At 53.1% G+C, this 21,893-nt stretch overlaps 2 protein-coding genes across 4 annotated transcripts; one reads left to right on the top strand and one right to left on the bottom strand.

Moving 5' to 3' along the window:
• Positions 1-401: 401 nt before the first annotated feature.
• PRR29 (proline rich 29) lies at positions 402-6,584 on the top strand. 3 transcript variants are annotated; one of them, XM_059380692.1, is made up of 6 exons: positions 402-3,521; positions 3,797-3,872; positions 4,079-4,185; positions 5,146-5,375; positions 5,536-5,612; positions 5,796-6,584. In XM_059380692.1, the coding sequence occupies exons 1-6, from the start codon at positions 3,462-3,464 to the stop codon at positions 5,822-5,824; spliced, it is 579 nt and encodes a 192-aa protein (XP_059236675.1). In that variant the 5' UTR covers positions 402-3,461; the 3' UTR covers positions 5,825-6,584. The 3 variants fall into 3 exon arrangements, with proteins under 3 accessions (XP_059236675.1, XP_059236676.1, XP_059236674.1); XM_059380693.1 differs by lacking the exon at positions 5,536-5,612; XM_059380691.1 differs by having other exon boundaries at positions 5,536-6,584.
• A 92-nt stretch (positions 6,585-6,676) lies between these two features.
• On the bottom strand, positions 6,677-21,391 carry ICAM2 (intercellular adhesion molecule 2). Its single transcript, XM_059380689.1, has 5 exons — positions 21,225-21,391; positions 11,271-11,375; positions 9,315-9,578; positions 7,665-7,985; positions 6,677-6,990 (listed from the first exon to the last, which is right to left on the bottom strand). The coding sequence occupies exons 2-5, from the start codon at positions 11,341-11,343 to the stop codon at positions 6,842-6,844; spliced, it is 807 nt and encodes a 268-aa protein (XP_059236672.1). The 5' UTR covers positions 11,344-11,375; positions 21,225-21,391; the 3' UTR covers positions 6,677-6,841.
• Between the last annotated feature and the right edge of the window lie 502 nt (positions 21,392-21,893).

The following is a 21,893-nucleotide window of genomic DNA, read 5'->3' as shown; positions in this document are numbered from 1 at the left end:
TTTCAAGGCCTTCCCAAAATAGCCAGTCAGTCAGTCATGTAAATAGCTCCTTCCAGTTAGTGTCCCATTAGGACCAGGGCCCAAGAAAAGGGCCTGCAGTCGGGTCGTCTCTGCTCAGCACTTCCTCATCTGTACCAAAAAGAAACACTGAAATTTCCACCAGAGTCCTTTTCTTTTCTCTCCGTTCCCATCTGAGGAGGAGAGGAAGGAGCTCATGTTTTGTGTGTGTGTGTGTGTGTGTGTGTGTGTGTGTGTGTGTGTTTAAATGACTGCGCAAGCTTCCTTTGAGTGACTTGCCTTCAGTTATATAGCCATTCCCTTCTTGGAGGACACTGGTATGTTCAATTTTCGACCCTTAAAAATAACACTGTGATGAACACACTTGAAGAGAAATCTTTTGCTGTGTTTAGTTTATTCCCAGAAATAGATTTACGGAGGCAACAGGGAGGACTTCTGATATATGTTGCTGTGGGACACTCGGAAACAAACAAAAGAAAAACCCGGTAAAACAAAACAAAACAAAACAAAAGCAAAGATACGAACGAGAGTCCTCATGGGGACAAAATGAAAAGGAAACAGGTAGAGTGCTCAGTGCCTCAAAGAAAGTAATAGTGGGCCAGCCAAGTGGCTGGAAAGTCACTTCCTCCCGTCAGACTAATGTCAGATCTATAAGCAAAAAAGCTCAGGCAGATAAACAAATGCAGTTTGGCCATTCTTCAAAAGGCAAATGCTTCGGTTTCCTTTGACAAAGAACTCGACTTACATACGGAAACCAGACCATTTTACCTCAGCCCTATCTTCCAGAACACGTGTGGGCTCAACAGACGATCTTATGTCTGAGGTACTGAAGTAATCGCCAAGCCCTGCCTGTTTTCCACAGCTGCCTTCAGCCTGCTCTGGGCTGCTTTTATTTATTTTTAATTTTTTATAAGATTTTATTTATTTGAGAGAGAGAGAGCGCACAAGCTGGAGGAGGGGCAGAGGGAGAGGAGAAGCAGACTCCTCTCTGAGCAGGGAGCCCACCGTGGGTCTTGATCTCAGAACCCTGGGATCATGACCTGAGCAGAAGGCAGATGCTTAACCTACCGAGCCACCCAGGCGCCCCTTTGGGCTGCTTTTAGAGGGAGGAGGATGGTGGCCTCCAGCGGGTCTGCCTGCTGCCAGTTTTGCCTCAGTTTATTCCATTGGCTCTTACACTATCAGATGACTTTTCTTCAGCATCTGTTTTGCTATTTTACTTCACTGAACACAGATTTATCATAGAGCTACTAGGACTACGTTTTCCAGGAGTTTTTAGCAGCCCAGGGACAGAGACAGAGAGAATGGGGGGCTGGTGTCTTAGTGTGGATTCCCCCAAAAGCAGAGCCTGAGACAAGGATTTGGGAGCAAGTAGTTTATTTGGAAGGAGCTCCCAGGAAGCACTCACCGTGGAGGAGTGGAGAAATGACAGAGGAAGAAAAAAAGCCAATGAAGTGTATATTCTCTTGGTAAGTAGGTTGTAACTGGGAAACAGGGAGGTGTTGACAGACTTCGGGGGGTAGGATTCTCCCAGAGTTGCCCCACTGAGGCCAGCGGGCTCTACTGTCAGTTGCTGTCCCTCAAGTGCATCAGGGTTGCTTCTGGCCAGAAGTCACTGGCCTGCCTCACCTGTAGCCAGAAAATATCCCCAGGTGGAGACGCTGTAGGTGAGTTCAGGAACCAACTGTATACCATGTATACCATTGGGAAGATACATCCCCGTCAGACATTTGTTCTTCCTAATTCTGGTTGACATACACGAAGACGTGAGGAACAAGATGAATCTTCCTAACACATGGCCGTGCACACATCACCCCCCCCCATTTCTGTCCTGCTCAGAATGCACCAAGAGCTCTCTATTACCCACATGGCACAGCGTAAATTCCTGACGGGGCCTGTGAGTCTGACCTGTTTCTGGCTGGGCTGCTGGAACTTCTCTCAGCCCAGACCCTGCACCACAGTCAGACAATGTGCCCACTGCATCATTACAGGCCTTCCATGCCTGACCCTACACCTTTGCCTAGGCTGTGTCCCCAGCCTGGCCTGCCCTCTCTCTCTCCCACACGGTTTGGCCCCATCCCAAGATGATCCGCTTGAGAACGCTATCCCTCAGTGATCAATTCATCTCTATATGACCCCTTCTTCTAGGTCTCTCCCGCGGGAGCCTTGTATTTTCGCTCCCTTCTCCTGAGTACATTTTCACTTCCTAACAATGCTGGGACCAGCCAGAATACACCACTGTGCCTCCAGTGTTCAGAAGGGCCCCTTGTGGGCAACTCCTGGGTTAAGGTTTTGCTGATGCTAAACACAAGGACTGGTTTTGCCCCTCTTGCTGCCATGAGGGTGCAGAAGGAAAGACGGAAAGATGCCCCTCTGGGCTCCTCCCACTCCATCCAGGCCTGCCACCAAATTGCCGGATGTCAGCTTGTTGAAGGCCACTGAAGTGGTAAGACTCCCAGCTAAAGCTCTGCCCACAGGTCCCCACCCAGGGACTAAGACACAAGCGAGGAGGTCCGAATGGTCTTTGTGGTTCTAGATACCAGAACTCCCGAGAAGAGGAGCTGAATAGAAGTAGAGGGTGGGGGAAAGACAACTCAAGGGCGCTAATCCCAGCTTCCTGTCTGGATTTTCCTTGACTGCTGCTCAGGGCCTATGTTAGGATGGTCACAGCTGCCGAAATAGATCTCTCCCCTCACCTGTTCCGAAGCCAAGAAGACCTTGATAACTTCCTGTCAAAAGAATGCATGCTTTGGTCATTTTTCCAGGATGTGGGATAATAATGGGGGCACTGGTGCTGATCTCGCCACGCTTCTCCACCTCTGTCAAGCAGCAGCCAGGAAAGAGGGAGCAAAAAGCCACGGGGGGGGGGGGGGGGGGGGGGGGGGGTGTCATGGGGCCAGCCACCTGTTTCTGGCCAGAGCCCAGCCTTTTCTGTGAGCTTGGTTGATGTTTCCGTCCTTGGTCGGCTCCAGAAACCACTCCTGGCCCAAAGGATGCCCCTCGGATTCAGACTGACGGAGAACACACCCTTTGCCTTCAATCACCTGCCCTTCCCTGCCCAGCCTGCGTACAGAATGTTCTGTTCTTGCTTAACTCATCACCCTAGCCAATCCTGGGACCTGAAAACCAAGTGTTGGCTTTGGCGCCGGAATTCCCAGCCCCTCACTCATTCTTGGTCCCAGAAGTGCGCACGGGTGGAAGGTACAGCGAGGACCAGGGAGCTCGGCGGCGCAGGGGTGTTGGAGGTGGACATCCGGCAGAGGGAGCGGCCTCCTGGGGCAGGGAGTCCTTGGGGACTCCTTGTTCCCCGCTACCCCTCCGCCAAGGTGAGGAGAGCAGAGCGCGCCCGGAGCCCCGGCGCCCGGGAGGGACCTGCGCATGCGTGGGAAGAGACTTTGGCGTCGCCCTCGTCGCCCAGGTAACCCCGACCCGCAGGTGCCCGCATGGCCTCCGGCACTGGAGGGAGCTGGGGTCAGGCCCCACCGCAGAGTGCCGCCCGGACGGTGAGGGCTGAGCCGGCTTTTACCTGGGAGGCCTGGGGGGTTGGCTGACTGGGGAGCCGTCCCCGGAGGGACAGAACCCTGGAGGAAGTGGGGTGGGTGCAGAGAGCGACTCCAGCCGCCCGGGAGACTCCGGGAACCGGGAGGCGTGCGGGCAGGCAGGAGAACGAGGTACGGCGGGGCGAGGCCACTCGCGGGGTGCACGGGGGCAGGGGGTGGGGAGAACTTGGTCCGATCCCTTGCCGGCCACGCAGAGCTGAGTCTCTCCCTCCCCCCAGCCCTGGGTGACGGTCCTGCAGCCCGTCGTGTGGGCGGTCCCACCGCCAACCCCGCAGCCCGGTGGACTGAAGGAAGGTGAGACTCCGGGCTCACCCGCCTTGGTACCCCACTCTGCTTCGGACATTCTCTGGGCGCCCTCGCAGCACCTCCCTCCCGCGCGGTCCTGGGCTGGGCGTTGGGGGGTGGGGCGGGGGAGGTAAGGCCCTGGGAGCGGGCGGTGGGCAGTGGGAGGCCTGGCGTGGGTCTGCTGAACTCCCCTTTCCCTCCCGTCCGTCCGCCAGACCTGCTGGAACTGATGTTGCTGCAGAACGCGCAGATGCACCAGCTGCTGCTGAGCGGGCTGGTGGCCGCGGCGCTCAACCCAGGACCAGCCTCTTGCCACCCGCAGGTGCATCAGCTGGGGGTGGGGTGCAGGTGTGCCACCGCGTCACCCACCTGCAAGTCCAAGGGTGGGGATCCACCTTGGGTGGATCCTGGAGAAAAAGAATCAGGCAACAGTACAGCTGTCCCCACTGGGTCCCTTTGGCATCTTATGTGCCAGGGCCCCAAAACAACATGGAGTGGGAGTCCCCAAATCCAGAGCACTCAGGTCTTGTGTTCAAGGAGGTCTCCCTGCCAGTGTACCCCCTACTAGACTGCAGGCTCAGGAGAATAGGCACCCTGTACCCAGAGTCTGCAGGTTGCCGAATACTTATTAGGAGCTCTGGTGATATTTGTTGAACAAGTAAAAAGATAAATGAATAACTATGAATACAAGGCGACTTAGCCCGACCAACACAGGGAGAGCAGAAAGGTACGAGCGAGCGCGCACATGCGCGCACTGGGGCTTGAGGAAGGGCTCCTTGGAGGAGCAGGTGACCTTGGAACCAGTCCTTGAGAGCCACGTAGGATTTTGGCGCTTGGAGGAGGCCAGGTTGTGTCCACCATCCAGGCTGTGGAGGCTGCTGGCCCTCTTCACACCCTGGCCTTCGGGGGCACCTGGGATGAGCACCCCACCTCCCTGATGGGGCTGGTGGGTCCAGGGGCAGGGGGCAAGGCCAGATGCGGGTCACTGGCCTCCTGACCCCGCTCGCTCTGGAGTCATACCTGGATTCTTCCAGTCCCTGCTCAGCCACTTATTAGTGGGCGACCTTAGACAAGTTCCTCAACCTCTCTGAGCCTCAGTTTTCCCTCCTGCAAAATAAGGAAAAAACGTCTCCAAAGTACCTGACTTGCCCACAGTAGCTGCTCAGTAAAGGGCAGCCGGTTTATCATGCTCGCCTGGGGAAATCAGAGGAACAGAGAAGTGGGGGTGGGGACACTGGGTCCTATTTCATCCTCCCTCCTCCCTTTGACCCCCAATCCCCAGGTCTACCTGGAGGGTCAACAGGAGGAGGCGGAGGAGGAGGAGGAGGAGATGCGAGCCCTGGAGGAAGGGCCTTTGGTGATTCACCACCACTACCTGCCCTGCCCGATGCCCATGCTGGGCCCCTCGCTACCCTGGCCGGTCTCTTCCCCTTCCCTCCCCCAACATCAGCCCCACTTGCAGGACACAGCCAGGATTCAGCACTGCCCTCCTGCCTCTTGGAAAAGGAAGGGGTAAGTGAGGACAGGGGATCTGGGTGTTGCCGAGGTCCTGCTCTGGGGCTGGGCTGGAAGAGCCCACTAGGAGCTGGGCGTGGGTGAAGATACCTCTGGGTAAGGCCCTAGAGACCGCTTCTGATGCGGGGGGGTCTTTCTTTTCTTTCCTCCATGTTAGGAGAGCTGTAACCGTGCCCCCACCCCCACCCCCCAGTGCCACAGGCACTGTGGGTGCGGATGTGCCCCCTGCTTCAGGTAGGGGCAGGGCGGGTGGACAGTGGGGCCCAGGGATGGGTCAGGAGGCCAGGAGGGCCATGTTGGGGGCAGGGGAGCACCTGTCATCACTGCTGCCGGCCACTGGCCTATCCCCTTCCCTTTCACTCCTTGGGGCCCTGTTAGGCAGGCGGGAGCCAAGACACAGGTGTCGTCTCTCCCCAGACTACTATGATGCCGAGAGCCTACCATGAGGACAGACACCGGCCCTGGGACCCTGCCAGCTTCATTGCAGAGCTGGAAAGAGCCCTGGAGCCCCCGAGTGCCCCTCTAGAACCTACGACTCTGCACCCATGCCTGGCAGCCCTCCCCAACCCACCCCACAACCCCTCAACCACAGCCAGGCCCTCTCCTGTGTGAATCAAAACCCTCTTCACCACATGGAGACCTTGAACTGGCCTCAGCTCTGCCCCGGAGCACAGGCCCCTCTAAGCACATCCAGAGCTGGGAAGCCACCGCGGGTGGGGGGCCTTGGGTGTCTGGGAACCAGAGCCCTCCCTTGACCTCCTCCACTCACCCCTATCTGGGATGGCAGTGCTGTCGGGTCTTGGTGGCCTAGAGACAGAGCAGGAGGTGAGGGAGGACTTGTGTAAAGCTCTTTGAACGCCTAGAGCGATGGGGGAGAGGCCTGGCTCAGAGGGTCCTGGAGCTGAGCCAGTTCCCTTGGGCCCACCCTTGCCACAGGAAGCTGGCTCTTTTGGCCAAAAGAAGCCAGAGCCGCCCTGCTCCAAGCAGGAGTGGCCTGAGTCTCCGAGTACCAAGTAGGAACGGAACGTCTTTCTGCCCTCCTGGGCCAGGGCGTGTCTCCCCCGGCGTCCCTCAGGAGAAATGAGTCACTCAGGGCTCCGAGAGGATGGGTATCTGGTGCCTGGGCTGGTCAGCATGGGGACACCCCAGGGCCTGGGCTGGCTGGGGCTCTGGAAGGTCCCTGTGAGGGAGAAGCTTGAGGGAGGCTTAGGAGACCTTTGGGGAGAGAAGTTCAGGCCCGGTGGTTGCCTTTCCTGGCTGTGGAGTTCTATCCCAGGAGAAGACATGGAGGCACAGGATTGGGTCCACATGTTTATATGCAGACTAGTAAAGGAAACGACCCCATTGTCCTCGGCCAGGGCTAGACCACAATCCTGAGGAGTCCCGCTGAGTTCCAGCAGATGCTGCGGCGGTGGCCGTGCCACTCATGTAGGCTGTGCCAGTAGGCCCGACTTGGGCCCCACCTAAGCATCTTGTACCCCGTAGGCGCCCATCCGCCTCTGGCGCCAGTGCTGGCCCAAGATGAAGCACAGGAGGATAGATGTCACAAACAAGAACAGCAGCACCGACACGACGGAGATGATAACCACCATCTGGTTGTCCGGCGTGGGTTCTGGGGAGGGAAGAGGGGGCAGGGGTCTTAGATGTCCCCTGGTCCCTGATGGCAGGGCCCGGGGGGAGTAGTGTCTGCCTGTCACCTCCCCATGCCTCACCGCCACCTAGGCTGCAGAGAGGAATGGCCAAGGGTGTAGGATCTCGGGGAAAGTTAGGTGGGGTCCGGGCTACCAGCCAGCCCTCGGTGAGGCCGTGGATGTTCTCCTGCCACCGGCCCTTGGCACCAGCATATGCTGGCCACTGTGGCCTGGATGGCAGCATGGTCCAAGCCCAGCCCTGCCCTGGGCAGAGCCGAGTGAGCTCCTACCAATCCTACCAAAGTCTCCGGAGACAGGGAACACCTTGACCATCGAGAGCCACGGAATAGAGGAGCTCCAGGGGACCTCCAGGCCCAACCTCTGAACGCAAAGAGGGGCCATGGCCAGAGAGAGGAGGGTGCCTTGGTCAAGGTCACGCAGTTTACTCATTGCTAAGCAACTAGTTCAGTTCCAAACTGGGCACTCAGAGAGAGCTCCGGGGAAGAGTGAGAGGGAAGCCCCGGGATTCAGTGCGGGGTCCCTGGGTGCCTGCCCCCTGAGCCGGCGCAGGGAGTGCTGAAGGCTTTTTTCCTCCCCTAAGGAACAGAAAGCGATTGTCCTCCCCCACCCCTCCCATCCTGGGGGCGCCCCTCACCGTAGACCTTGAGCATCTGGGGCTCGGAGACCTGGTGAAAGATGGCCCCGCCGCGCGAGCTCAGATCCAGGCGGGCGTGGCACGAGAAGTTGTGGCGGCCGTCCTCCCTGTGAGCCATGCCCTTGTGCGTGGCCGTGGCTCCTTGGGTGTCATTTTTCTCCCCCGTAAAGGTCTTGTTGCACAGGGTCTCCTTGCCACGGAGCAGCGTGAGAGTGAGGCTCTCAAGGGGTTTCACATCCGGCACGTGGCACTCAACGGTGAAGGACTTTCCCACAGCCACCCACGTGGGCTGTATCTTCAGGAGCATTTGCTTGGGAGGGTCTGTAGGGAAGGAGGAGGGAGAGCTGGTCGGGGCGAGCGTGTAGTCCCAGGCTCCCCACCCTGCCCCCGGCACTGCTGTGTTCTCGGGGCCTCGGCTAGACATGGGGAGGGGGGCCCCGGCCCGGCCTGCTCTAGAGCACAAGGTGGAGGATGGACGGGCTGGGAGTTTTACCAACATGACGTTTTCTGGAATCAAGAATCGAGGTGGTCAGGGGTCTATGAAGAGGAGGTCTAGAAATTGTACAGTTGACTAGAAACAAAAAAAATGTTGTCTCCTTCTTTTCCAGAAATCAAACAAATTTCCATATCAAACAGCTCACCAGATCATTGTCCTGAGACTAAAAAGGGAGTGCTCACTGGAACTGGGCCAAGAGTTGTGGGGTCTTCACTTAAGGGGTGGGGGCTGGAGTCTGACCTGCCTTGCTTAGTTAGACCTGCCATCCCTTGTCTATTAAACGGGACCCTCAGTGGTAGCCTGGATACCCTGCCCCCCTCACCCCGAGGTCATATGTTGGATTTAGGACATGTTCCTTTTCACTTGATCCCCTGATGCTGGTCATGGGGAGCACCAAGCCATAGCCTTGGTGCCGAGATGCTGAGAGAATCCTGCCCTCTGGGAAGGTCTCCCCGGCCTGTGTGCAGGTGTGTATGTGGGGGGGATGGTTCCACATTTGCCAGGGGCCCTCAGGAATATAAAAGCAGGGGTGCCTGGGTGGTTCAGTTTATTAAGCATCCAACGCTCAGTTCCGGTTCAGCTCATGATCTTAGGCTTGTGAGATCGAGCCCTGCGTCTGGCTCCACACTCAGCCCCGAGTTGGCCCGGGTTCTCTCTCCCTCCCTCTCCCCTCTCTCCCTACCCACCTCTCTCAGATAAATAAATCTTTAAAAAAAAAGAAAAAAGGAAAAAAGGACTATAAAAGCACCAGGTGATGGGTTAACCTCCTCTCCGTGAGACAAAGGGGTGACTGGAGAGCATGGTGGCCCTTCTGTTGGCACCCTGCTATTTGTGGGGGGGGGGGTAGGGGGTGTCTGGTGATGGGGCTGCTACTAAGCAGGGAGGAGACTGTGAGCATGGTGGGGAAATGACTTGTAAATCTGTGCAAACCTTGCCTGGACTGTCTTCTGAGCAAGCCACAGAGCTGGCGTGGCCAGCAGGCTTGAGGAAGCCAGGGAAGGTTGTGAGCAGATTCCAAGCCCACGGGCAGGTCTGGCTCCCTGTCACCCCAGGAGCCCCGGGGGGTGGGGGCCAGAGCGAGTGCCCAGGGTAGCTCTGCAGACAGCAGACACGGGCTCTGCCTGGTGAGGAGGGCCCCACAGGGCAGCACTCACAGAACACGCTGACGTTAAGACTCTTCAACTTCTGACTCCCGAAGCAGGAGAAGTAGCAGTGGACGACGGTGTCCTGATAGATGTTGGAGACCAAGAACTGCTTCCACTGGGGTCCAGACTGGTTCAGGGTCTTGGTGAGCGTGGTCTCCAGGCCCCCGATGTTCGGGTTTGCACAGCTGGTGCTACAGTTGATCAGCTGGGACCCTCCGGGCTCCACCACCAGCTGCTCCGGATACATGTGGACCTCGAACTCCTCCCCAGACCCTGGAAGACCAGAAAGACAGGGCAGCAAAGGTCTCTGCTGCCCTGCCCCCTGCTGGCAGTCTGATCACGGGGCAGGTGCCCAAGAAGATAGGCCAGAGATGGCCCCTCTGCTGCTCTTTTCTTGTTCAGGCCTTGCTATTGCCTGTGTCTAGACTGTGGGCAAGGCTTTGCATATTGCCCGGGTCTAGACCACAGAGGCTGCCCCACAGCCATCTCCCTACCTCTGGGTGCTCTTCCTCCAGCCCACCTTTGGATGAGTCTTCTCCGCGCACAGCCTCCCTCTCCATGCAGAGGGATCCTATGCAATCTTCAAAGCCCAGCCCAAATACCCCTTCCCTCCATGAAGGCCTCTCAGAGATGGAGGTGGACTGGGTCCTCTGGGCTTTTCCTTCCTCCTTTCCTTCCTTCTGCAAATACTGTTTGATTACCTGCTGTGTGCCAGGCCCTGTTCTAGGCTCCAGTGACACAGCAGTGACCCAAGCAGACCCAACCTTGCCCTTGCAGAGCTCCCATTATCACGAAGGACACAGACAATAATCAGCAAGTGAGATAGCCAGCTTGTCAGACAGAGATCAGTACCTGAGGCAGGACAGGAATGGGGTGGAGTTGCCATTTTAATAGGGTGGTCAGTCCGGACCTCACCAAGGCATCGACATTTGAGCAAAGACATGGAAGAGGTGGGTGTGAGCCCCGCAGATACTTGGGGAGCAGGGAGTGTTCCCAGAGTTAAGACCCTGGGTCAAGGGCATGCTTGGTGTGCTTGGGGACCAGCAAGATCAGGATGGGGTAGAGCCCAGTAAGGAGGAAGGCAGGGGGAGAGTAGTTCAGGAAGGTAATGGGACCACCTTGCCAATGACTGGTAGAGTTTCTAGAAGGCAGGGCCCAGATTTCCCTCAGTGCTCAGCACAATGCCCCGTGTGTGACGGACATTTGGAAGTATTTGATGCATCAAGACTGAGTCCTCGGAGCTCACCTCCCACTCAGAGGTCCTTGATCTCAACCAGCTGGGCCTGTCCTGTGCTCCCTCCACACCAGCATGTCCCCACTCAGCCCTCAGCGAGTGGCATATAATGAAGTGGCAAGAAAGGAGCTTTGCAGGTGGACGGTGCTGGATTTGAATCCTGAGGTGTGTGACCCTGGGCAGGGTGCTTTCTCTCTCTGAACCTGTTTCTTCATCTGTCCAATGGGCTAGTAACCCCTTTCCTGCAGGGTTGTGGTGAGGTAGCCCTTGAAAAGCACCTGGCAGGTTGTCCAAAACAGGCTCAGCACACGGTAGCACTTTCCTCCACAGTCCCCTGACTCCCTAGAGGACTCCCTTGGACAGTAGTCAAAAGGCCATGTCCTCTGCTGCCCCCTGCCGTCCCTGGGCCACATCTGAAGAACGCCAGCATCGCCTCCGGCCTCAGGCCTCACACAGCCCACCCCTCAGCCTCCCCGACCTGCCACTTCCACAGGCCCTGAAGCCATGGGGCCTGTTCAGCCTGCTGTTCCACAGGCCGGCTTCCCCCACCATCCAGGATCATGGGGGAACACGGCCGGCCCCGCATCTAGTGCCCAGGCTGGGCTCCCTCTGTGTTCAAAGCCTCAGTGACTTCAGGATCAGCCCGGCCTCCCACCCCAGATGCCAGGGGACCGGCAGCTCCCATTATGGGCTGGCACGTGCCAAGTCAGGAACCCCGGGTACCAGCTCACCTGGGCAGCAGAACAGGGCAAGAAGGGCGGTGGGCAGACCCCAGCATCCAAAAGGGGACATCTCGAGGGGCATCCACGGGCTTGCTGGGAACAGCCGAGGGCCTCCTGGAGGGAGATGGTGGACCCAGGTCAGGGAGTGGTGGCCTAGAGCCGCAGCCCGGAACCCCAGCCTTCTATGAGCTGATGACCACATTTCCTCTCATTATCTGAGAGGTCTTCTGGAAGCCACGTGGAAGGCCAGCTCTCAGAGCTCCAGGCCTGCAGGAATGCAGGCAGAGGAAGCTGGGAGGGAGCCGATAAGCCAGGGTATACCCTGGCCTCCCGCCATGCTGCTGGGCAGGGGGCAGGGCGAGTGGCAGGCTCGCATGTGTGCGAGGGTTGTGTGTGCACATGGGGCTCGGGGCACTGTGTGCACACAAAGGACAGTGAGGCCTACAAGCCCCAGACCTGAGAACCCCCAATCCCACAGGTTACATTATTGAGTTCCCTTCTGGGAACAGAATATCTGAAATCAGGTCTGCCCAGGACATGCCGCCTCTGTCGCAAAGCGGGCCGGGAGCTGGGCTTCTCTAAGGACACCCGGGCAGGCCCTGAAGGTGCTCCAGGGGCCACCCCCACTGCCCCCTGACACAGCTACTGAAACCTCCACACCCACTGGGCTCACGACCTCAACCCTCCCTGACCCAGCCGATAGGGACAACTTGAGGGAAGAGCTCCATGACAGTCCCCAGCAGCCCAGGCGCTGACAGAGGTAATGGGAGTCGGTCGGGCTGTAGCCCAACCCCCCAGCCTCCATTTCCAGGGCCTGGCTTATATGGTGTCTCCCCCCCAACCCTTCAGGGGAGCCTTGGTCCAGGGAGGGGGGCATTACAGTGCTTTGTCACCTACTCCCGGAAGCAGGAGTCCCTGGGACCAGCAGGGAGAGGCAGGAGAGGAGTGATTCTCCTTGCTTTATCAAGGGGGGCCCCAGCATTTTCAGGGCTCAAGCCCAACTCTGTTCCTGGGTTGTGAGGTCCTGGGTTGTGAAGTTGTGTCCTTCTCTTTGGCTGCTGAGGCCAAAGGCTGTCATCACCGAGTATGGTGTGCAAGGGCGGCCGGTCAGCCTGGATGCGGGGATGTCCCCAGACCACACTGCTTCAGAGCGAGGCAGAGAGAGGATGGAGAGTGAGCTGTGACCCCAGCCTGGGATCTAGTCCATGCGGCGCAGCAGGGAACACTCCTCCAGCCCACGGAGAGGCAGAGGGTGCGGCCTCAGGGCTCAGACAGTGGGTGCTGCCGTGCTGGAAACTCTGTGGTCTCCAGTGGGTCAGAGTAATAATAATGAGGGCAGCGACAGCAGCAGAAATTATAACAAAAACCCTGCAAGAGTGAACTGACTCCGGGTCAGCACGGTCGTAAGTGTACCTCTGTGAGGTAGGTCCTCTCGCTGTCCGCATCTTAACAATGGGGAAACTGAGGCACAGGGTGATGGACTTGCCCAAGGTCACATCCCGAGGAGAGAGTGAAGTCTTTCTGAGTGAGAGGAGAGCAGGGCTAAAGGAGGGTAAAGGAGGGGCTCTTACAAGCTACATCCCCAGGAGACCCTTGAGAGAGAAATGCAAGAGAGCAGAAGCAGAGGAAATTGCTGGGCCTTCCTTGCCACGAGGAGCTGGGCGGGGGTAATGGTGGTGGTGGTGGTTATGGGGGGTGTTTTGTGTGTGTGTGTGTGTCTGTCTGTCTTTTGCCCAGGGAGTTCCAAACAGCTTCTGGAAGGGTCTGTGCCTGTGAATCCCAATGGCACGCACAGCTGGACCAGCCAGACTCCATCCCCACCAGTCTTCCACAGAAGCTTCTGGGGCCCACAGGTCCTGCTTTAAGCTGGTCAGCCCCTGTTCCCACCCACCATTTCCTCTTTGATCTCTAGGGAATGTGGTTTTGCATCTGATAGCTTACACATCAACGTCCCCCACCCCCGCCCCCTGCTGGCCTAAACCCCGCCCCCCTGCCCCCACCCCTCCGCCCCTGCCCCGCCCCCGTGAGGGTGGAAGCTCATTCTAGAGCTGTTTGCTGTTCTAGAGCGGATATGGTAGGTTGTACCTGGCAAAGAGTTGATGCTGAGTAACTGTCCAGTAAGAGGATAGATGGAGGGAGGGGGGGGAGGGATGAGTAAATGAACAGAAGTAGTTTGTCTTGGTGTACAACCCAGATAAGATTGGATCGGAGGGGGTCTTTCTCTTTGTGCCCAGTGTACCTTTCTCCTGGTGATGTCTCTGCTGACCCCCAGGCCACGGAGCTGAGCTGAACACCTAACAAGGCCAACCAGGGCTCCTCATCCCCCAAAGATGGGCCCTCAAACCGGGCAGTGGTTTTTTTTTTGTTTTTTTTTTTAAAGATTTTATTTATTTATCTGACAGAGAGAAACCACAAGTACACTGAGAGGCAGGCAGAGAGAGAGAGAGGAAGCAGGCTCCCTGCTGAGCAGGCAGCCCGATGCGGGACTCGATCCCAGGACCCTGAGATCATGACCTGAGCCGAAGGCAGCGGCTTAACCCACTGAGCCACCCAGGCGCCCCATCCGGGGAGTGGTTTTTCTGGGACTTTCTGAACCAGAACTGGTAGGAACAAGCCCTTCCCTTTCTGATCCTAGCAGAGGCCCCCATGAGCCAGCAGCTGTCGGCCCTTATGCCCCCAGCAAGTGAAGAAGCTGATAGAAAGGAACTTGACTCAGTGGAGGGAAGGTGCTTCAGAATTGTCCCAGGTCACGTGCTGGCTGCCAGGTGGCCTCTGGATGGCAGGGCTGGTGATGATTCTGTGTGGCAGAAATGAAAAAGCTTTCCAAGCTGGAAGGTCCTGGCCCTTCAAACCTGCCCACGGGAGTCAGGGTCCTTGGGAAATGGGCGTTACTTGGAGCCTCGTTCTGCCTCCTGGGACTTCTGGGGAAGACTTGGGAAGGCGGTGCTGGGGGCGGAAGTGCTGTCCTTGCATGAGGCCGTGAGGCCTTCTGGGAGAAAGAGTGAAGTGGATTTGGCAGCTTGATGATCAGACCCTAAAAGGCCAAGGTAGACGCTTCCAAACGAAGAGAGAAGACCAACACTTCCTGTCACCAAGAAGATGCCCAGGGATGACAGGAACCCAACCATGATGTTGATGAGAGAAGAAATTCAGGTGCTCCTTCTTGGAGCTCTGTTCTACTACCAAATAGTCCCTGCCATTATCTTTAGGTCTCTGAGCTCTCCAGTGGAGGGGACAAGAAAGCTGGAAGCGTTAAGATGCAGGAGCATTTGAGGGGAATGGAGATTGGTGTGTTGGTTTTTGGGAGTGAACTCATCTCTTTACAGGGTGGGGAAGGGTTTTATCATGACTGGGTCTTAATCCAACGACTTCTCTTGTGTTCCCAACAAAACCATCTTTCAAGAACCAAGATGAGAGAAAGATAAGCAGAGACTGAGTTTACCCTCAAGATACCTTCACTAAAGGAATTTTTAAAGATGTGCGTCCAGAAGAAAAAAATGATTGCAGGATAGTTTTCTATGCAAGAAGGAAGCATGGGAAAATAAAATGGCAAAGGAATATGGAAGATAAATATGTAATTTTTATAATATTTAATTTGAGAAGTCTTAAAAAGTTCAAAACTAAAATTCTGGGCAATAATATTTAAGAGAGGATTACAGTTAAAGCTTTCTAAACTCTGCATTGTTCGGGAGGGAGGATATACTTTAAGCTATAACAAGCATGGTAAAATTTCAAGAAAAACCAGCAGAGAGTGTTTAAGCTCTAAACCCCTAGAGAAGGTTAAAATGGCGTGAACACAAACAAGCTTCAGTCAAAAGAATTAAAAGAGGAATGGAAGAAGAGGGACAAATGTACATTTTTAAGAAGATGGTATTGAAGAGCCCAAATTTGTAATAATCCCAATAAAGATGAAAAATTTAACTATGGTTAAAGGAAAGAGATTTTCAGATAGAATTTTTTTTTAAATCCTTGCCCTGAGGGGGCACCTGGCTGACTCAGTCAGTGGGAGCATGGGACTCTCTCGATCTCAGGGTCATGAGTTCAAGCCCTATATTGGCTGTAGAGATTACTTAAAAATAAAATCTTAGGGGCACCTGGGTGGCTCAGTGGGTTAAAGCCTCTGCCTTCGGCTCAGGTCATGATCTCAGGGTCCTGGGATAGAGTTCTGCTTCGGGCTCTCTGCTCGGAGGGGAGCCTGTTTCCTCCCCTCTCTCTGCCTGCCTCTCTGCCTACTTGTGATTTCTGTCAAATAAATAAATAAAATCTTAAAAAAAAAATCTTACAAAAAAGAAAATCCTTGCCCTGTGTGAACCTATTTCTGTCCGGTGTCTGGATTTTATGCAAGGACAATGCCTTGTATTCATAAATCAGTCACAGCAGAACAGCCAGGAAGAGGAATAGTGCCTGGGCTTGCTGCCTTTATAAACCTTCAAACTTTTTTTTTTTTTTTAAAGATTTTATTTATTTATTTGACAGACAGAGATCACAAGTAGGCAGAGAGAGAGGAGGAAGCAGGCTCCCCTCCGAGCAAAGAGCCCAATTCGGGCCTCGATCCCAGGACCCCAGGATCATGACCCGAGCCGAAAGCAGAGGTTTTAACCCACTGAGCCACCTAGGTGCCCCTAAACCTTCAAACTTTTAATGGGATTCAGGGCAATTCCCTTGGAAACGACAAGGTCTCACGTGACCCGCATGACCTGGATCGCGATTCCCTCTGGGGCCCTGGCGACAAGCTTTTTCCTGCACATGCAACTGAGTTTTGAGTCACTTTAGCTCTCAGACAGCTTAAAGCCAGAGTGTGCCCTGACCGTTTATCAGATGTAGGTCAGAGGTGTTGGACCGAAAGGACGGATAACATATGGATGGGAACCATCCCGTCAGGAAGCAGAAAGGGAGGGACTTCCCAAGATGGAGAAAGAGGGTCTGGGAGGCAGTAACCTCTTGTGTCCTCCCTTGCTTAGATTTCTGGTGATACCCCCATCACAGGGGAATCTGATTGGATGTGGAAGCCACATCCTGTTCTCAGCAAAACTTGATTTCCGATTTCTAAGAGAACGGAGGAAGGAATGGGAAACTAACATTTGATGTGAAACTAACAGTTGATGTGTATTCTCCGCTAGGAACTGAACGAGGTTTTAATACATTGTTTTATTTAATGTCACACAAAAATAAGGAACCATTCTGCATTCTGATTATGCAACAGAGAGAGTAGGGCTCAGGTGAATTGATGGCAGGCCGAGGTCATGGAGCTAAGAAGTGATAGAGCTAGGAGAGGAGAAATTAGGAAAGATCGGTGGTTGCTGGGAGTCGGGATGGAGGGACGGGTGAATAGGCAGAAGACAGAGGATATTTAGGGCATAGAACGTATACCGAGACTGAATGCTGATATAACCATGACTTTGGGTGCTGATGAAGTGCCGGCGTAGCATCACTCAAGGTAACAGATATACTCCTCTGGTGGGGGGTGTTGACGAAGGGGGAGTCTCCACATGCGTGGAGGCTGTTTTGTATTTTGCTGTGAAGATAAAACTACTCTAAAAAAATAAATTCTATTTTTAAAAGTAGCTCAAACACACAAGCTCAGAAGAGAAACTTCTGGATTAGGGTTCTTGCCAACTTGTTGAAAATACAGGTTTTTAAACTCAACTCTTACTCAGTAGGGTGTCGTGGAAGTTGTGGACTCAGTCGTTCCTAAATTCTCATCTCGGATTAGATTTTTAAAACATGAAAATACAAAACCCAGGGTGCTTGGGTGGCTCAGTCGGTTGAGTGTCTGTCTGCCTTCGGCTCAGGGCATGATCTCAGGGTCTTACGATGGAGTCCAGCATTGGGGGCCAGGGGGTGGGGCAGGGTCCCTGCTCAGCGGGAAGCCTGCTTATCTCTCTCAAATAATTAAATAAAATCTAAAAACACACCCCCCCCCCCCCCACAAAACCCCATTCTCTGGTGTTTATGAGACACACCTAAGGCATAAGAGTATGGGGTGGTTGAAAGTCAAAGGCTGGGAAAGAATATACCCAGCAAACACTAACCAAAAGAAAGCTGGGAAAGTTCTGTTGATATCAGAGAAAGAGAACGTCTAAGACAAAAATACGAGGGATAGCATGAATGTCTGGACTAAAGGGAGAGATCAGCAGAAAGTTAAAATTCTTCTAAATTTGTAAGTATCCACCTTGAAAGAACCAGAAAGAGATCAAACCATGATTACAGCAGGGGATTGTAATGCACGTGCTCAATCAGGAATAACGAAGCCGACAAACAAGAGTGTGAGGAATGGATGAGTTGAAACACATAATTTAAAAGCTCGATCTGCACCTAAATTAGAGACCACAAGCTCTTCAAAAAGATAGATTTTAGGGCACCTGGGTGGCATGGTCTTCGGCTCCCGTCATGATGCCAGAGTCCTGGGTTTGAGTCCCGCACTGGGCTCCCTGCTCAGTAGGGGGCGCTGCTTCTCCCGCTCCTCCCCACTCATGTTCTTTTGTTGTCTCTCTCTTAAATAAATAAGTAATAAGTAAAATCTTAAAAAAAAAAAAAAGGCTTTATAGCCCCATATACTCAGTAATGTGAAAACGTACTCTGACCCACAGGTCAACAGAAGACATTGCAATGACCCGTTCAAAAAATCTTCGCATCGAGCGATACATATATTAAAATGTCTGGGATGCATCGGAAGTGGCACTTGAAGGGAAATGGATAGCCTTGAATGCTTGCATTCGAAAAAAAAGTCAAAAATGAGTATTCAATCTTTAGGAGGTAGTCAAGAAGTTAGAAAAAGAACAGCAAAGAAAACCCAAAAGTGACTCAAAAGGGAATCAAGATCAGGGCAGAAATCAAAGTAAACAGAACAACAAAGTAAATGCAAAAGGGAAAAATAAGGAGCAAAACCCAACAAAATAGAAAACAAAACTATGGTAGACAGGATTAATGAAACCAAAAGTTTTCCGGAGAAGCTCATAGTGCGGGCAAGTCTCTGGGGAAATCTACTTACAAACCAAAGAAGGCACAAGTCGCCGTTATTCGTTATTCAGAATGAAGAGAGGATTACAACGAAGACAGTACAAACCTACAGAAACAGAAGGTTGACGTGGTTGCCAGTGATTGGGGGAGGGGAAGTGAACTTGTGTCTTTGCATAGTTTCAGTTTGCCAAGACAAAAACACTCTGGGAATTAGCTGCCAAACAACGTGAATGCACTTAACCAATTCTACACCCGAAAATGGTTACAATGGTACATTTTATGTTATGTGTATTTTACCACAAATAAAAATTTTAAAACACTATAAATAAGTAACAAAAAAAAAAAAAACAAACAAACAAACAAAAAAAAGCAAAGCAGGCCAAATCTTAGAAAGATAAAATTTACTAAAATTGATCTGAGAAGAAATAAAAAAATAAAAAGTCTGAATGGTTCTATAACTACTAAAGAAACAGGGGCGCCTGGGTGGCTTGGTTGGTTGGGCGGCTGCCTTCGCCTCGGGTCTTGAGATCGAGCCCCACATCGGGCTCCCTGCTCAGTGGAGAGCCTGCTTTTCCCTCTCCCTCTGCTAGCCACTCTACTTGTGCTATCTCACTGTCAAATAAATAAATAAATAAAATAAATCCTTAAAAAAAAAAACCCTGAATCCATAATTTAAAATCTCCCCACAAAGGAAACACCTGGTCCAGATGGTGTTATGCAAGTTTAAGTAGAGGCAATTCTAATTTCATAAAAACCCTCCCTGAGAATGGAAAAAGCAGGAACACAACTCCTTCTACGAGGCCAGGGTAACCTTCACCTTAACATCAAAATGAGACCAGTGCGGGATGAGAAAGAAAGATTAGAAGCCAGTCTCACTCATGGATATAGATGCAACAATTAAACGAAAAATGCTAGCCAACTAAATAAATACATGTAGCAGTGTATAAATATACACATCATATCCAAATTGAATTTATCTCAGATATGCAGATGTGGCTTAACAATAGAAGAAAACCCACAGATATCATTTATTATGCCGGTAATAGAAGACTTTGTGGGGCGCCTGAGTGGCTCAGTGGGTTAAGCCTCTGTCTTCGGTTCAGGTTATGATCCTAGGGTTCTGGGATTGAGCCCTGCATCTGGCTCTCTGCTCAGTGGGGAGCCTGCTTCCCTCTCTCTCTCTCTGCCTGCCTCTCTGCCTACTTGTGATCTTTATCTGTCGAATAAATAAATAAAGTCTCCAGAAAAAAAAAAAAAGACTTTGTGCTCTGTCATACCACTTCTGTCCTCCTCTGATATCAGTAGTACTTAATGTGGATAATTTCGTACAGACTTAGACTTCCCTCGCCCTGCAGTGTCCCGCCTCAAGTTTATACCATGTTTCTTTTCCTTTTTTTTTTTTTTAAAGATTTTATTTATTTATTCGACAGAGAGAGATCACAAGTAGGCAGAGAGGCAGGCAGAGAGAGAGGAGGAAGCAGGCTCCCCGCTGAGCAGAGAGCCCGATGTGGGGCTCGATCCCAGGACTCTGAGATCATGACCTGAGCCGAAGGCAGTGGCTTAACCCACTGAGCCACCCAGGCGCCCCTGTACCATGTTTCTTTTTGCTTCTTACCCCCAGTCTTCTTCAACGCTTTAGAAGCCACATATCAGCCTGCTAAGTGTTTCCCAAAAGTGTGAGCGAAGTTCCCTAAGACACATCCCTCCCCCAGTGAGGGACCAGCTAGAGGATGATATGAGCTTCAGCTTCCTGTACTCCTTGGGCGACTGTGGGAGGCCCCTGGCAGGCTCCTCTGAGCGGGAGTCAAGCTCCCTTTGCCTGTGGCCACGACATCAGTCACGCACCTTTAACCGGCTTTTCTTTCTCCCCCTCTCTGTCCCCCTGCTCTTTCACTCCGGGCTTTCTGGGATCACCTCTCAAATAACCTACCTGAACCCAAGTCCTTGTTCCAGGCTTTGTCTTTAAAGGAGCCCAAACTAAAAACTTACTTAACAGATTTAAGAAGAAAAAATAGGATCATCTAGAAGAAAACAAATTCAATATCCTTTCGTGAAAAAGATCTTAGATTAGAAGGAAACCGTTTTTTTCTTTTAAGTAATCTCTGCATCCAACATTGGGACTCAAACTGCCATCCCCGAGATCGAGAGTCACATGCTCTACCGACTGAGCCCGCCAGGCACCCCTAGAAGGAAACGTCTTTAAGCTGGTAAAGAGAATTTACAAAAAGCTTATGCATGGATTATATTTAATGAGTAAATCTCAGGAGCATTTCCTATAAAAGCAGGACCCAGAGGAGGATGCCCACTATCTTTGCTATTTTCAACATTGCTCCAGAAGTCCTAGACAAACTATCAGCGTTTTCATATGATAGGATTGCGTGGGTTGAAAATCCAAAAGAATGGTCTCACAAGCGATTCCAAATTACAAGGGATTTTAGCAAGCCAACTAGGTTTCAGATCAGTATCCAAAAACAAGTTGCTTTTATGTCTATGAGTAACACAGAATAACATAATTTTGAAAGCACGTCACTTATAGCAGCAGTAAAAGAGGAATCACCTAGCAAAACCTGTGTCAGACTGATAGTAAGAAAGTTATCAAAGGGATTCATCAGGAACCCCAGATGCCATCCCAAGAAGAAGGGGACGATTCCTTTCTCTCTGCACAGCTCTGACGGTTCAAGCCTTACCCACATGGGCCCGCCGACCAGAAGGCAGCCCCATGCTTCTAAATCCGTCACCCTAAGGCAGAGCAGGAGAGGAAGTAGGAGGACAAAAACAGGAAACAACCGTAAAAGCAAGGTCAATCTGGGCGGTGGGGTGGGGGGCCCACTTCACCCAGCGGGGAACATCTGCCCAGAAGGAACTCTGGGGATCTCTGCCCGCTTTCCTCCCCGTTCCCAGGGAAACGGGCCAAGAAAGGGGAAGGGACTAGAAGTGAGGCCTTGACAGTCCGTCGGAAACCCTTTCCATGCTGCCAAGAGGGAAGGGGAGTCGTGACCTTACCCGTCGTCGTGGTGGTGGTAGTGGGCTGGCTGCCGATGGGAGGGCTGTGCGGGGTTGGGGGGCAGGAAGCAGGGCAGCCGGAGCCCAGCGCCCGGAGAGTGGAAGGGGAAAACGTGCTCCCACTTCTGCGTCTCTGCGGTTCTGCGTGTGTGAACTCGGACTCCTCCCTCCCTCGGCACGTCGGAGTTACGTGCTTTCCTGTGCCAGGCTCCCCATTCGAATAAACCTCATTTTCAGACCCCTCCCGCTTGTACTTTTTTAAAATGTGGCAAAAATACGCGCAACTAGAAAAGGTACCGTTTTAACCATTTTTGGGGCACCGTGCTCGATTGCACTGTCCTGCTCCCATCACCGCCACCGGCATCGTCTCCTTTCGGGACTGCAGCGTGGTCCCATTAAACACTAACTCCCAGTCCCCGGCCCCTGCCAGCACCCCCGCAACCACTGTTCTTGCCTCCGACTGTGCAAATCAGATTACTCCAGGAACCAAGCCTCAGCAGGACCCTACAGTGTCTGTCCTTTTGCCACTGGCTTGCTTCACTTCACGAGATGTCCCTAAGGGCCGTCTGTGTCAGAGTTGGTGTCAGAAACTGCTTCTTTTTTAAGGCTGAGTAATGCTCGGCTGCCTGCGCTCACCCTACTCCTTATCCACTCTGGGTTCCTTCCACC

Source organism: Mustela nigripes, chromosome 16 (genome assembly GCF_022355385.1).
Source record: "Mustela nigripes isolate SB6536 chromosome 16, MUSNIG.SB6536, whole genome shotgun sequence".
Taxonomy (NCBI): domain Eukaryota; kingdom Metazoa; phylum Chordata; class Mammalia; order Carnivora; family Mustelidae; genus Mustela; species Mustela nigripes.
Note: the sequence above shows the minus strand (reverse complement) of the source record. Positions and strands in the feature narration are given on the sequence as shown.